Consider the following 14,207-nt stretch of genomic DNA (forward strand, 5'->3'; position numbering starts at 1 on the left):
AACACAAGAAAGGAAAAGAGCTATTCAAGCTAAAGGACAAAATAGGAAAAGGACTCTGTTATCAAATTTAGGCTGGAAAAAAGGGACATACATTAACAAGCCAGTAATATAACGAGCTTTAAACTGGAACATTGTGGTCTCAGAACAGTCCACCATAGCAGGAGATGCTGCCTTAAGACAAAAGAGGTACTTTTCTGCCAATATTTCTAAGAAAATTCCATAAGGAATTCCATAAGTCTGTGTGTTGCACAAACTGGAATTAGGCTCCGAAACAAACATATGAATCTATTAATTAAGAGGACCCGTTTGTTAAGTACTTATTAATGTACTGTGTCAGTTTAACTGCAGGTCAACAAACAATATTATTTTCCGTATTTCAGATATCCTAAGTAGCAGTGTCATGTAAAATCAAATGCATAAACCTTCCTCCTCTCAGCAGTGAAGAACAGGTTACTTACCTATCGGTTCAGTAACCTATTTTATACATGCCACATTACGAAAAGTGTGGATTTTGTAGTCACAAAGGTGCCAGATTACTAGTTCTTAAGTTGACTGCCTACCGTCTAGTACTACAAACACAGGGGCAGTAGAAGCAAATTCCACACACTGCCCATGCCGGCATCTTTCACTATTATCTCTAGGAAACAGCTGCCTGCCATTCAGTCCTAGCCTCCACTGCTGAGAAAATGAGCAAGGACACTGGTGACCTGCAAATGTGCTGTGGAAACTTACCTACTGAGAACAGGAGCTAATGAGCACCCACCTTCCATGGAAGTCCAGGAGTCACTACATGTGCTACCTACAGTGGTGCTAAGTTAATAAAGGAAATTGAGATGCGAAAGGTGCTCACTACTTTGTCAGTCACCTTGATTATCTGAGTGCAGAGCTAAAACCAACGCTTTTTAACATCATAATTTCTCAAGAAAACTAACAGAACAAATGTAATGGCTTGCAGCAGTTACAGCCCAACAAAGCGGACCTGAAAAACTACTGAAAGTCAAAGAAAATCCTCTAGCTGTCATCTCAAGTCCTTAAATTCTCACCTGCTCAGGACCCATGGAGGACAACCCTGATGTAGGCACAGAGGTCGCTGAGGTCATGCTGATCTGCCCTGTCATCTGGTTCATGTTGTTCATACCACTTGTGTTGGTTGCCATGGATACACTGATGTTCATGTTATTATTGTACATGCTGGTGCTTGCTTGCTGCCCAAAATGTGGTGGGGACTGTTGTGAAAACATGCTACAGCAAGGAATGGAAAAAGCAATGTGTCAGACTTAGAATGCTGAAGCCACTAAGACACTACTCTATTATTAATAAATTTTAAGCTAGAATTTGTACATACTGCTGTTTATGCCAACTTCAAGGGAAAAACTAGTTTTCAGCTACATTAACATCTAAGGAATAGATTTTCAAAATTTAAGGTTCCATGTTTGTGCACAAAAATGCATGCCTTTGCGTGTGGAACTATGGCAGAGTACAAATCTGTTATGCGTGTGCAATAACAGCCAACTAGCTGTCTTAATACGTTTTGTATGTATTTTAAAGATGTTTGGGAAAGTAAATTTTTAAGGTAAAGGAAAACCCCCTTTTCTCCCTACATTGTCAGCACAACATGGGATAGTTGAGTTGGTATTGGATCTGGTCTAATAAACTTTCATTTTAAAAAAAGGCTATTTGCACGTATGAATACCAGATTTGCACATACAATTATGGCAAGTGGGCTCACAAAGATAGTCATGCAATTGTGCAGAAATTAATTTACTAAATCTTAGCATCAAGTATTGAAAAAGTGGCTTTGTAAGAAACAACATAAAATCTAAGACAATTGCTCTCTATGTTCCTTTAAGGCTGTCTCAGAACACCTTAAGAAGTAACTGTAGAAGATCTCTTCCCAGATTTTATTCAAAGTTAAGTGCTTTCTGGATGGTATCTTAAGTTAGATTGAAAGTTATGCTGAAAGTCATAAAAAAGACTTTTTTATATTTCCTAAAATGCACTTCACTGTTTACGTATCAGTCTTCTCTACTCTTCAAGCATACTCCAACATTACTGAAGATGTGTCTGTTCAGAGGATCTGCATTAGACTTCAATACCGTGGAAGGGTTGCTGTGTGTCGGATGGCACACAGCAACCATCTTCCTATCAACTGCTGACTTTTACTGTAAGCATTGCTCCCACAGCTGAGGAAATCTTTCAGGGTTCACGCTCAACCTTGCACTTGGGTACTCCATTAGGCTATTGCTACACACTGTGAGGCTCGGTGAAGTGCAACGGCATTCTGGGCACAGGACCAAACTCGGAAAATCCCACCATTCTCTTCTTTCCAATTCCATGTCTTTTCAGGCCACCTAACCCCATTTTTAAGTTGTTATCTGGATGGCTGAAACAGTACACTACAGATCATTGTGAATACTCAGTGGCTTGTGTAAACACATTTGACATGTCTCTGCTGTAGAGCTGCAGTTCAGCAAGCCAACCATTACTCTTATCGAGCTGGCCCTGCTGCTGTTTTGGCAGAAGCCATGACAGTGGTAGCTATGCCTCCTGGAGATGTGTCAGGAAGACCCTGAGGAAGAGGCATGAGCAAGGATGGAGATGAGAGATAAATCAGTTACTTTAAGAGGAACTTTACTTGGATCAGCCTTGTCATGGAAATACTATTTTTCTGGGTTTATTGTATCTTTGTCAACCAGCGGGAAAAAGATTTGTTGCTGGACTGAGATAATAAGAGCAGCCTGAGAACTTCAGGATGACAATGGCTCTGTGCTAGAGACAACTATGACCACCCCAGTGTCAAGCAATGCAGGCTGTACACCAGCCTGATAGCTACTCCTGTTTTCCAATGAACAGCACAGATCATTGCCATCTGGGAGCTCATTGCTGCCTACTGACAGTGCTCAACAGTGAACCCATTCAACGTGGACAGACTGATTACTAGAGCTACACTGACTGGGGCATGGGCCTCAGCTGAAAAGGTGACTGCATGCATGAGGCATGCTACAATGCTCTCAGAGAATGACAGCTATATGCTGACCCGCAGTATGTGCAAGCACTAATGGACTGAACCTGGTTGCACTCCAGCGTTTAAAGTGGGAGGTGATATCCAGTCACTGCAATTCCAGTGCAGTAGGGAATGCATAGGCTCCGTCTCAGCTGATCCAGCTGTGTGAAAAGCAGTGTGGGAGCACAACATGAAAATCATTTGCAGAAGAAATGCATCCACACAAACGTTAGGGGCTGGAGCTCACTGTGCAGCAGAAGTGCTTAAGGACACACAGTGTTTTGTCAGTTAGCACAGACAAAGCAATGCATTGTGTGGATGCAAGTCTTTTAGCTATGCACTCACTTGGCCTTGTACGAAGACAGAACTTAAACCAACTCGTCAAGCCAAATTGAAAAGAAATCTCTTTTAGGATGGATAGTTAATGACAAACAAGCAAACAATTACATATAAACAACCCCATAAATAGACCAAAATGACCCCATACCTCTGTGTTTTCATTTTGGTTTTGTTCTGATTTACCTGTTTCCACCCATATTCCCTTGTGCCCACCCATTCATCTCCGTAGAGGACTGATAGGCAGCATTAGCCTGAGACTGCTGAATCATGGGGCTTTGAGTATGACCCAATCTTGGGGACATCAGTGGACTCTGAGGAGTGGTGGCCCCTGTGAAGCCTGGATCGGGCTGCTGACTAATACCTGAAGAAGAAAACAAGAAATTTAGGCACTGTATATTTGCAGTTAAAACAAGCGAGGAGCTCATACCTGCAGACATATCTTTACACAGTCCTACTTATGTCATGTGGAACCTATAACTGTGTGTCTTAATGAGGGATCTAGATTAAAAGGAAGACGTCATCAAGTAATACTTATGTATAACCTTAAAAAAATATTTTGTGTAAGTGCGTTGGGCTTCTTGCGCATCCTAATTACACAAGCTGCCTCTCCTCTCCACAGACCAAAAGAAAAACACTGGTAAATGACGTTTTGGGTTTTTTAAGAACATCATTCAAAAGAATACATTTTGCCTCTCTTTATAAATCCATTTTGGTGAAAGTTATGTATAACTCACTTATTGTGTGGCACCACATTTTAACATTTAGGCTACGATTTTCAACTTATTTTCTAAAGTTCCTAGCTGTCATATTACGCACATGTTTAAGGACAGGGAAGAGAACACCTAATCTGAAACAAATCTTTATTATTTAAACTCGATATAATGTAAAATTAGCAACTAACCAATGCACACACGAAGAATCATAGTCTGGGGGGCAGGATCTACCTAATACTTAAAAAAAAAAAAATCTCATTACCAAAATGCAAAAGCCCCTACCAATTTATAAGGATTATAAACATCTTTGCTTCTGATGAAGCTTCTGGTCACCTTATGCTGTTTGACAGCATTAATTAATACCTTTTTCTTAATTTGCACTTTTTACTGTTGAGTTTAGTCAATATTCAGAGTCCATCAAGCCAAAACATACTTGTATATGTGTTCTTGTGTGCATATACAGCTGCATGGGTGTATACCTATAGATATATGAAAATACAGATATCACAGTTCTGCTATTGCTCAAAAAAAGAACAGTGCTCAGAGAATACATGGTACTAGAGCTAGGAAAGTAGAAGGAAGTATGACACATTTCAGGACTCTCAAGAAGCCTGAACATCCAGATTTCTCATCATTCCTAGGGAGCCAGGCAAAGGGCTGTGGGAGCAGGGTTTGGACCCAGCACTGGGGAGGAAAGGGGGAGTAAGGATTGCTGAAATGCACTGTGCGGGTGGAAACAGTACCGTAGTTTGGAGGAAATGGAAACTGCTGTGCATTTCCCTGTGGGATGCGTGGATTGCTCATGGTTGCTGGTATGCCACCAGTAGCCACCATGCTGGGGGTCATGCTCAAGCTCTGCCCTCGCATCATCAGCGTCCGCTGCTGCACCTGCTGCTGCTGCTGCTGCATCTGCCGCTGCCGCAGGTGCTGGCTCAGGATCTCCCGCTGCCTCTGTGCCAGCATCTGCGCATTAATAGGGCCCTGCAGGGAAAACCACCACCACCTATCAATAACCTCTTCCGAGGAAACCTGACCAGTGAAGGCATCTCTACTGGAGTCACATGGAAGATTGCAGCTCTCTTTCTCACCCTCCACACAACTAACAATAACAATAAATGGGAGAAAATAATCTTATTAACACTACTGCTCAGAAAGGCTTCCAGCAGTGTGAGAGTCAGCAACTGAAATAATATCAGTGTTTAATGTTGCAATGATATGTAATTGCAAATAGAGTAGCTCATTAAAAAAATGCATCTTTAGGAATGAGGTTAAAAATGCATGTTATATCACATCTCTAGTAAATAACCATCCACCCCATGTAAACATAGGAAAGACTCTCAGAAATAAAACAATAAAATACTTCTTATTAGACATACTGCATTTATTTCTATTCAAGCTGTAGAATTTATTGCATGTATTTAACACATTGCATTACTCCTGTACTTAATTGAGGGCAGAAAGAAGAAAACGAAGTGATTTTTTTTTTTTTAATAAAAACCAGTACTGTTTGTCTCACCTGCGTTGGCACTCCAGGTCTCAAAGACAGATTCATATTGGAGACACTGCTGATCTGATTTATCAGTGGCTGCCGATTCTAAAGAAAAAAACCCCAACAGCAAAACCCAAGAGTTTTAGAAGAAAAACAACAAAAGGGAAATTTTATATACTGAGGTATACACACCTATTTCTTAATCAGTTGGTTTGAGGACCTAGTTTTATATATTCAAGCAGGGACTAGTTTTCCTGCTCAAGTCCTATTATCATTCACAGAACCCTGTTTTTTAAGGAGATAATAAACCATACAAATAACAAGACAGACACTAAGCTGTTCAGAAAACATGCCGCCTTTACCGTTCCTACCCTCTTTAAGTTTGGGACTGTTGAGGTTTACTCTGTATTAATCTTATCTTGATCTTTGCAGGCAGAAATGATCGTTCCTCCTCCACTAGAAAAGCACTAACATCCTAATTACAGTACTACAAACTACCAGGAGTAATGATTTTAAGCAAAGGGAGAGTTGATTTAGACTGGCTATAAGGAAGAAATTTTTTACCAGTGTAGTGAAACACTCTATCAGGTTGCCCACTGAAGTAGTGGAGGCCTCATCCCCAAAAACCTTCAAGGTCATGTTGGACAGGGCACTGATCAATCTGATCTAATTAAAGATGTCCGTGCTCCTCCAGGGGGTTGGACTAGATGGCCTGTAAAGGTCCCTTCCAACCCAAAACATTCTATGATTAAATCCACACATTTGAAAATGAAACAAGAAACAAGAACTTTAAATGATCCTTAAAAGTAGACCAAGGCTATGAAAAGGAAAAGATGTAGTAACAGAGGCATAAATAAAAAAAGCACTTAGATTACTGGAAGAGTCAAGATGCAGTGAACAGAAAAAAGGCCTGTGTAATAAAAACCACCACTGTAGCCTTGGTCAAAGAACTACTGAGATCTAGCCGTATATACTAGGCATGTTCTTCCACAGCGTTATAAAAATAATAGTGGAAAGATGCAACAAAAGATGGGAAAAAAAATGCACAAGGTACTGTCAGAGCAAAATTTATTTTGGCCAGTATTTTTAGTTTAAAAGTGGAATTAGACTATAATAAAAGAGGTTACACACTTAAGAGCAAGCCAACAGTCAGCAGGCACTACCTAGGAGAGGCAATTGTGCCAGTGTGGGGCTGGGCACGGAAGGAGTTGTACCTGTTGTGCCTGGAGCCTGTGCTGCAGCTGGAGCCGCAGCTGGTTTGGCTGGTTCTGCACGATGCCGGTGGGCCGGAGGCTGGGCCGAGGCTGCATGCGCAGCGCTGCATACCCAGGGCGCTGCCCCATGGGGTGGAAGCTTGGGTCCTGCATGGGCGCGTAGCTGCCCTGCGCCATCTGAGCCTGTGCCGCATACTGCTGGGAGAACACTGGAGCCTTCTGCTCCATCAGGATGCTTGACTCCTGGCTAGAGAAGGTCTCTGGATCGACAGCTTGGCTCTACAAAAATATGTGAACAAAACAGTTGGCAGGACATGGCTTTTCACAGGATTATACGAGACTAATACAGCCACCCTGCAAAATTAACCTCTAGGCTGTGAACATTTGTAAACAGAGAACAACATCATTTTTCTTTACCTAAGTATAAAGCTTAAAAATAAATAGAACTGTACTTTTGAATGTCAAAACATGTCAATGGAGACAAATTCCTCCTCTCTTTTTTTTCTAAAAACAAAGACCCACAATCGTTCTCATGTTCTTAACACAGCCATTGTATCATTCTGCTAACAAATAAAACCCTGAAGTGACAAATGGTATATGAAAACCAGTAAACGAAGCGATGCCAGCATATTTTTGTCATTGAATCTGAGATAAATGTAAGATGTTACAAATGAATAAGGATAGGAAAGTAGATTTTTATCAGTATCTTTGAACAAAATAATGACTTCAAATAAAGATCCCTGAAACTATTACAGAAGCTAATGTGAACAGAGTGCCTAATTCTTTTAGGGCACTTTGGCGCAAACTGATTATCCATTAGCATAAAAAAGATAACACAATTCTCAACTCCATTCTAGAAACTCCCCTAATATTTGCTCTAGGCAGAATAATTTCATAGCTTATTCCACACTGACCCTGGAAATCAAGTTAACATAAATTTCAGTGCCTTCAGGAAAGCAAGCCTTTTAGCTCCTACAAAACGTTTGATGGATATTTTAAAAACATGTTTTAAAATGCAACAGTTCTCTTATCTGCAAAATTCTTTAACTGTTTCTGCTGAGATATTAATTAAATAAAAATATATTTACCATTTAGTTTGAAATAAAACATTTTATTCTTTTTTTTTCTGGTAGTGGTACTCCAAAAGCTATGTCATATTGCATGAAAGTTTCACACTGCAAAACTGAAGTTCACCAATAAATACATCTCCAGCTAAACACCTCACTGAGTTCTGTGTTGTATCAAAAATGCTTGGAGATAGTGTTCTCATGAGCAGAGCAGGACTTCATTGGTCCTATTCATATCTAAAATGCAGAGCTAGTTCAGAAGTTATGCTCAAGATGCTGATGAGTGCTGGCAAATGAAATAGGTATTCTAGGCTTGCCTGGGAATACTACATTAATATAGAGATATGTACAGATGTTTTTGGAAATACAATTTTGATGCCAGAAACATCAAGTGCTAACTCACAGCCCTATATTTTTAATCACACTTTTTTGCATCATAAGACTCAAATGGCCAAGAATCAACTGAAAGCTAATAAAAAAAATTAACTGTAGAGAAACAAACGGATGAAAAAGCATAGAAGAAATTCACGCTACAAAATTTAGGAAGAATGTAATTTGAAAAAAAATCACACAGTTTTAAGTGCTTGAAATGAAATCACATGTTTTAGATGAAACTTGTTCCTTAACACACATTAAATTACTAAGGGAAAATCTACAGGCAAATTTATACATTGCAGCTTGCTCATCCAAAAACTTGTTGCCCTCATCACACAAAGGTCTTGATCTTGCTCCTCTGCTCTTAGGTCCTCACACTCTTTCTTCTTCCTTTTTATACCCCATTGCTGGCCTTGATCTTACCTTTCTTCCACACAGAATTTGTTCTTCCGACCACCAAATGAGCAGAAGCCTGTTAATTTTCTGGTTTTGGTAAGGTTAGTTACACAAAGCAAAGTGGCTCAGCAGAGGTCAGAAGCAGGAAAGCTAGACAAGTGTGGCAGAGGAGAGGAAGGAAGACTAAACCTGGGGCTGAAGGAAGCTTTTCACGTGACCTCATGCTGTCACATGGATTCCAACCAAAATACATAACTCCATCATCGCTTGCAAGGAGTATTTTATAATCTCCTTTTTCAACACACTTTTAACCGCCACCTTAACAACATATCCTTTAAATACAATTTCTAATACAGACAATGCAACATTCGGTATACCTGGCTAACTAGTTCCGGTATTCCTAGAGCCCTGTCGATTTCTTCTAAACCATCAAAATTCCTTAATGCCATGTAAAGCTGATCCAGAAGAGCACCCTCGTCACTTGGTGACTCTGATGAGGGATGATTACACAAGAGATCATCTGGTGAGCTGCCAAATGGTTGCCTGTCAAAACATGAACACATTGTTGGTAAACAGCTGCTTGAAAACAAGAAATAATATCAGAGGATTAGTACTCAAATTGAAGTAACAAGTGGAGACAGAAATTATTTTAATTGCTGCCAATTTTGTTTAGTAAACTATTCTGGATGAAAGTTATGCTACCCAAAGAAATAACTAAATAGCACGATCAATTCCTGTCACGGCCCTACAAGCATGGTGTATTGGACAAGTAAGTAAGCAGACCAAAGGTATGCCCGATATCATACTGCAGAGTCAACAGAGGAGCACAGAAATCAGTATAGAATGTAGTCCCTGAACCAGAAGACTAAATTTTTTTTTAACTAACTGTAACTTTGAATTTTAGAGGTCAGATTAAGCATAGTATCACAAGTAGAAAAAGAACCAATTTCCACAGATGCTTCTTAATTGGTTTTCTACCAGACTAAGTAAGCCGAAAAGGTCACACGGGGGTCTGAGGACTGTCTGAGCTCACACAAACCAAACATCTGGAAGAGCTGGACAGAAGCATGAGGGAACAAAGAGAAAAGGACTTTTGCAGCAAAACAGTGCATCAGGTTAACCCATATTACAGAATTGCACACTTAAGTACCAGTTTATGCACTTGGTTATGCACCTCAGAAGGTGTCAGCAAGAATTTGGATACTGTCAGGCAGTGTGCTGGCTCCATAGATCCTGATTTCCTCACCCTGAATTTGTATGTAAAGCACACTCACAGTTACAAAGGCAGAATAAAGGTTTATTCGAAACCCAAAGGACAAAACTTAGTGAGAAACAACCTAAATCTGAAATAACACCTTATCTGCAGCCAAATGACATATTTTTGTTTTGCAGTTCACACACAAGCCCTACTCCATGGACAATACTATAACACTGTAATAGAAAATATAAAGAGCAAAGCATTCTGCAAGCAAGGGCAGCTACTATATGCACATCATGGCAGAATCTCATCCCAGATAATTACTCAGAGACAACAAAAGCTGTCACATATGGAGGGAGGAAACAGCACTATATGTGAACCCTTTTTACATATCTGTTTGGAAAAACAAAGAAACATGTTTGTGTATTTCGTTTCCATAATGAGATATATGGTTGCCATGGAAGTCTAGTCTCTATGTCAAAGCTAAGCAGAACGAAAGGGCTGCATCATCAGGCTTATACACCTTAAAACACAAAGGATGGCAAGCAGGAAAACTAACAAAACCACATTCTTTTTAATTAGATCCAGACTATTAAAAAAAAAAAAAAAAGGATATGTATGAAGTACCTCTAAAACACTGGAAAGTATTAATCAATCTCATATATATATAAGTTTCTATAACTCTCACAGATGGAATTATAACTCAGTAAAAGTGAAGAGCAAAAAAAAATCGTTTGGATCAAATTGCTTGCAGGCTTTAAAGAGGATTTATAAGAAGGTATCTATGATCTGAAAAATAATAATCAGATTTTGGGTCTAGCCAAAAAACCTCCCTCAAATTGTAAATGGACATGAGTACACATGGTAAGAAAAATTTTAAAACATTTGTCAAATTCTGTATGTTAAACAATGACAATTACTTTGGGTCTTTTCCCTATTTCTTTCATATATCAGAATGATAAGGTTTAATTTTTCCTCTAAAAAAATTTTTACTCACAATTTAACTTCTATCACATTTAATACTCATGATGATAATAAGATTATAAAAATACAAATCTCCGGGATTAATAAAATAAAAAATGGCAGCACCAAACAATTTGTTATCTCTGGGTGTAAACGATCAAAATATGAATACTTTCAAATGCAACATGAAGGGACTTCTTTCACCATCTTCAGCTACAAGGAAATAATAAGAAAAGCAAAGGTAACAAAACGGAAGAATTATCTGCCTGTCTTGCTGACGAAACATGGCTCTGTATTTTATTTTACAGTGCCATTTTTTTTAAGTGAATAATTAACCTATGCTAGGAAACACCTTGAAACACCATGAAGAAGGTAGAAAAGTAACAAAAGAAATACCACACTTAAAATTACAGATAATATTTTCAGACATGCTTTCGTAATGAAAATTAAGAGAATGCTGTCAGAAGATCAATCTTTCTTCAAATACACTTTTTTTCCAATTGCTGCTTCTTAATAGTCTCTTCAGCACTCCTCTTATTTGTTACTGAAAAACATCCCAACTCATACAATTCAAAATGTTTCAGCGTTCCTCCTTTCTTGGTCCATCTTTTATCATTTATACATTATATACATATTTTTTTTCTCTAATTAAATTGGCGAACCTCTTGTAGAAAATACATCTTTTCTAGAAGAAGTATGAATTGCTTTTCATGGTTATGGCATTATTTAAAAGTCTTAATAATGAACAAAGCCAATATATTACGTATGACTTAATAACTCATGATCAAACTGTGATTCTGGATACCAGAGAAAGAGTTAACTTCAAAGAAGAGGCAGCCTCGATTTCACTTCATCTTTCCTTCTTCACCTTTTACAGAATTCAGGTCAATTAAAACCCCCAGACAAAACAGAAATTAATGATGTCCTACACTACTGAAAATGCTACTCTGTTGTAGGAAAAGACAACTATCTTACAACTACGAAGGCTCTGGCATTTTTCCACGTTCAGTGTTAAACAAAACTGTTAACAATTAAATCAGCAAAATCAGACAGAATCATAATATTAATTCATATTAATGCTTGAGAGGTGAAAACAGTGCAACTACCCAAAGCACTGGCAGCATTAACTGTGATACAGAACCTCCAGTTCTTACACACACACATTAAATGGCCATGAGAGCATTTATAAGTGGTACTGGAACACGTATGCGTTGCACAAGTGTAAGATACTACAAGCGTTCAGGTGATAGACATTTGGAGAGTATTTTACACAGGGCTTTGTTTCCTTGACATGTATAATATATCGCCTGCAAAATTTTTCCATGTTTTGATGCAACAGCAAGACTCACCTGTTCTGACTACCAAAAGTTGCCTGATCTATAGGCAAGATGCTGTCTGGCCATGGTGCAGTCTGATTTGGAGGCGCCTGCTGTTGGCTATACTGAGGTCCTCCCATGTTCATCTCCAATTCGGACGGCCCTAATGAAAGAAATAACCATGTAAGTTTGGTGAAAAGAACCTACATTCAACTTAATTGTTTCTACTGAATTACCTATGCTACAGTAAAATCAAACAAAACCACTGACTTCAGATGCATCACACTTAAAAGCATGATGCTTTTTTGTTAAAAATGGCTTTTAAGACTTGAGAAAATAAAATGAGAACTCAAAAGTGGTTCAAAACCACAAACCAGCAGATATGACACCACAGATGTAAAAAATTAGTAAGATAAGCATAAAAAAAAAGACAGCACGTAGCACCAGTATAACAATGTACTTGCTTTGAAAGTGACCAAGAACAATGATAACGTTCCCAGCATTTCCTCTTAAAAAAACCCATGGTCTTTAAGAAACAAGAGCAACTTCATATTCTCTTTCTTTGGCCACATCACTGTAGAGCTATGGAATAGCAGGAATTGTTCATATTAATATATGAATTAAATGTTAGGGCTTTATACACCTTCCTTCCCACTTCCCCAGACAACTTTCACTGTGGAATACAGTTCTCATTAAATCTATAGCTGGAGTGAGTCTTCACTTTCTTTTCTGCTTCATCTTTGACAACTCAGCATATGACAAAAAGCGCAAACCCACACGTGCCCTAACTTACCCATATTCATGACCTGAGATGGAAGCATCTGCCTTGGGCCAGGCTGGTTGCTGGGTCTCAAGGGGATGCTGGCCGTAGGATTGCGGATCATGCCTGCTTGCACGGGCCTGTTCATGGCACTAGCTGTGGACGCGCAGGTCACCCTCACAGCAGAAGCCTGGCTTCCCCAGTCTCCAGATGTCATGGCAGGCCGAGGGGCATTGCCACTGATCATTCCTGTACAAAAGCCAAACAGAATCAGGTGCTGGCACACGATTCAGACCAGCGTTAGTACTACTACTGCCTCATAAGCTACATTTTTAGCTACGAAAATGCAGTAGTTTCACTCAAAGCACATTGTAACACAACTGCCTGTCCAGATGTGCGAAGCCTTATGATGATGTCTTATGCTGCTTAGTCAAGGGACTGGAGACTATTATACATTTTACACGAGGAAGATCCTCTTATCATTTCCGAAAGGCTGTTCAGAGTAAGTGTTCCTACATGTAGTCTACAACAGGTGCCGAGGGTGTGTGGATAGCCCTAACTTCCTTCCTCAGGAAATGAATCGTGTTTGCTGATGTGTGTACCAGTGCTTTACTTTTTGAGTGGTGAGAATGAAGACTTGAATAACAACATGTTACTGTTACACACATTTACAAATTAGAAGGATTAAATTTAAATTCACATTCTGCCAACATCTTCTGGTGAGTCCTTTCATTCAGAACATAGAGCCGCCTTAGCTTCAAGGCTCACCCCAGATAATTTCAAATCAATATACAGTGCAGGGAAATTACTCATAGGAACTTTCCGATAGATGCTGAAGTTCATTACCGTTATTTTAGGGGAAGTCCTCCTACATCTACTGTAAACAACCGATACAATTTATTTACACTTGGAATATATAGAGTACTACACGCTGACAGTAGCCAAAAAAACCCAACCAAACCTCAGTATAAAACCCCTCCAAAATGGAGGGATGTACATGCATAATTTTATACATTTCAATTTTATATGGTCAAGAGAGCAGATAAAACACTTATTTCAGACTGGACTACTGGTTTCTACAGCTGCATTTTGCAACATTCCTAAATGAATACTGTAAGCCACACAAGCATTACTCATCAGGTCAATTATTTGGTGATACATAACCAAGGAGAAAAATCATCTGAAGAGGGGCATTGTTCAGCTGCTGTACAAAATTTGCTTCACTGTTACATTCCCAGGTTTGTTTTATTTGTGCACACATTCCATCAGCTGAAATACATGGTGTGCTAGGGCAAATGGCAGGAACAGAGATAATACTCCTTGACTTGTATACACAGGATGAATAACATCCTCTAATACGTATACAGAACACA

At 39.2% G+C, this 14,207-nt stretch overlaps 1 protein-coding gene across 7 annotated transcripts in view; it reads right to left on the minus strand.

Annotated features, from left to right (window-relative positions):
• Nucleotides 1-14,207, minus strand: part of NCOA2 (nuclear receptor coactivator 2) — a 195,152-nt gene that overhangs the window by 14,293 nt on the left and 166,652 nt on the right. For all 7 annotated transcript variants that reach the window (XM_069854222.1, XM_069854224.1, XM_069854219.1 and 4 more), the window contains 8 exons: nucleotides 12,868-13,083; nucleotides 12,108-12,237; nucleotides 8,975-9,140; nucleotides 6,760-7,038; nucleotides 5,573-5,650; nucleotides 4,800-5,037; nucleotides 3,527-3,704; nucleotides 1,044-1,242 (listed from right to left, as the gene is read on the minus strand). In XM_069854222.1, the coding sequence (XP_069710323.1) occupies nucleotides 1,044-1,242; nucleotides 3,527-3,704; nucleotides 4,800-5,037; nucleotides 5,573-5,650; nucleotides 6,760-7,038; nucleotides 8,975-9,140; nucleotides 12,108-12,237; nucleotides 12,868-13,083 (1,484 nt within the window). The remainder of the gene's footprint in view (nucleotides 1-1,043; nucleotides 1,243-3,526; nucleotides 3,705-4,799; nucleotides 5,038-5,572; nucleotides 5,651-6,759; nucleotides 7,039-8,974; nucleotides 9,141-12,107; nucleotides 12,238-12,867; nucleotides 13,084-14,207) is intronic.

Source organism: Phaenicophaeus curvirostris, chromosome 3, assembly GCF_032191515.1.
Source record: "Phaenicophaeus curvirostris isolate KB17595 chromosome 3, BPBGC_Pcur_1.0, whole genome shotgun sequence".
Lineage (NCBI taxonomy): Eukaryota > Metazoa > Chordata > Aves > Cuculiformes > Cuculidae > Phaenicophaeus > Phaenicophaeus curvirostris.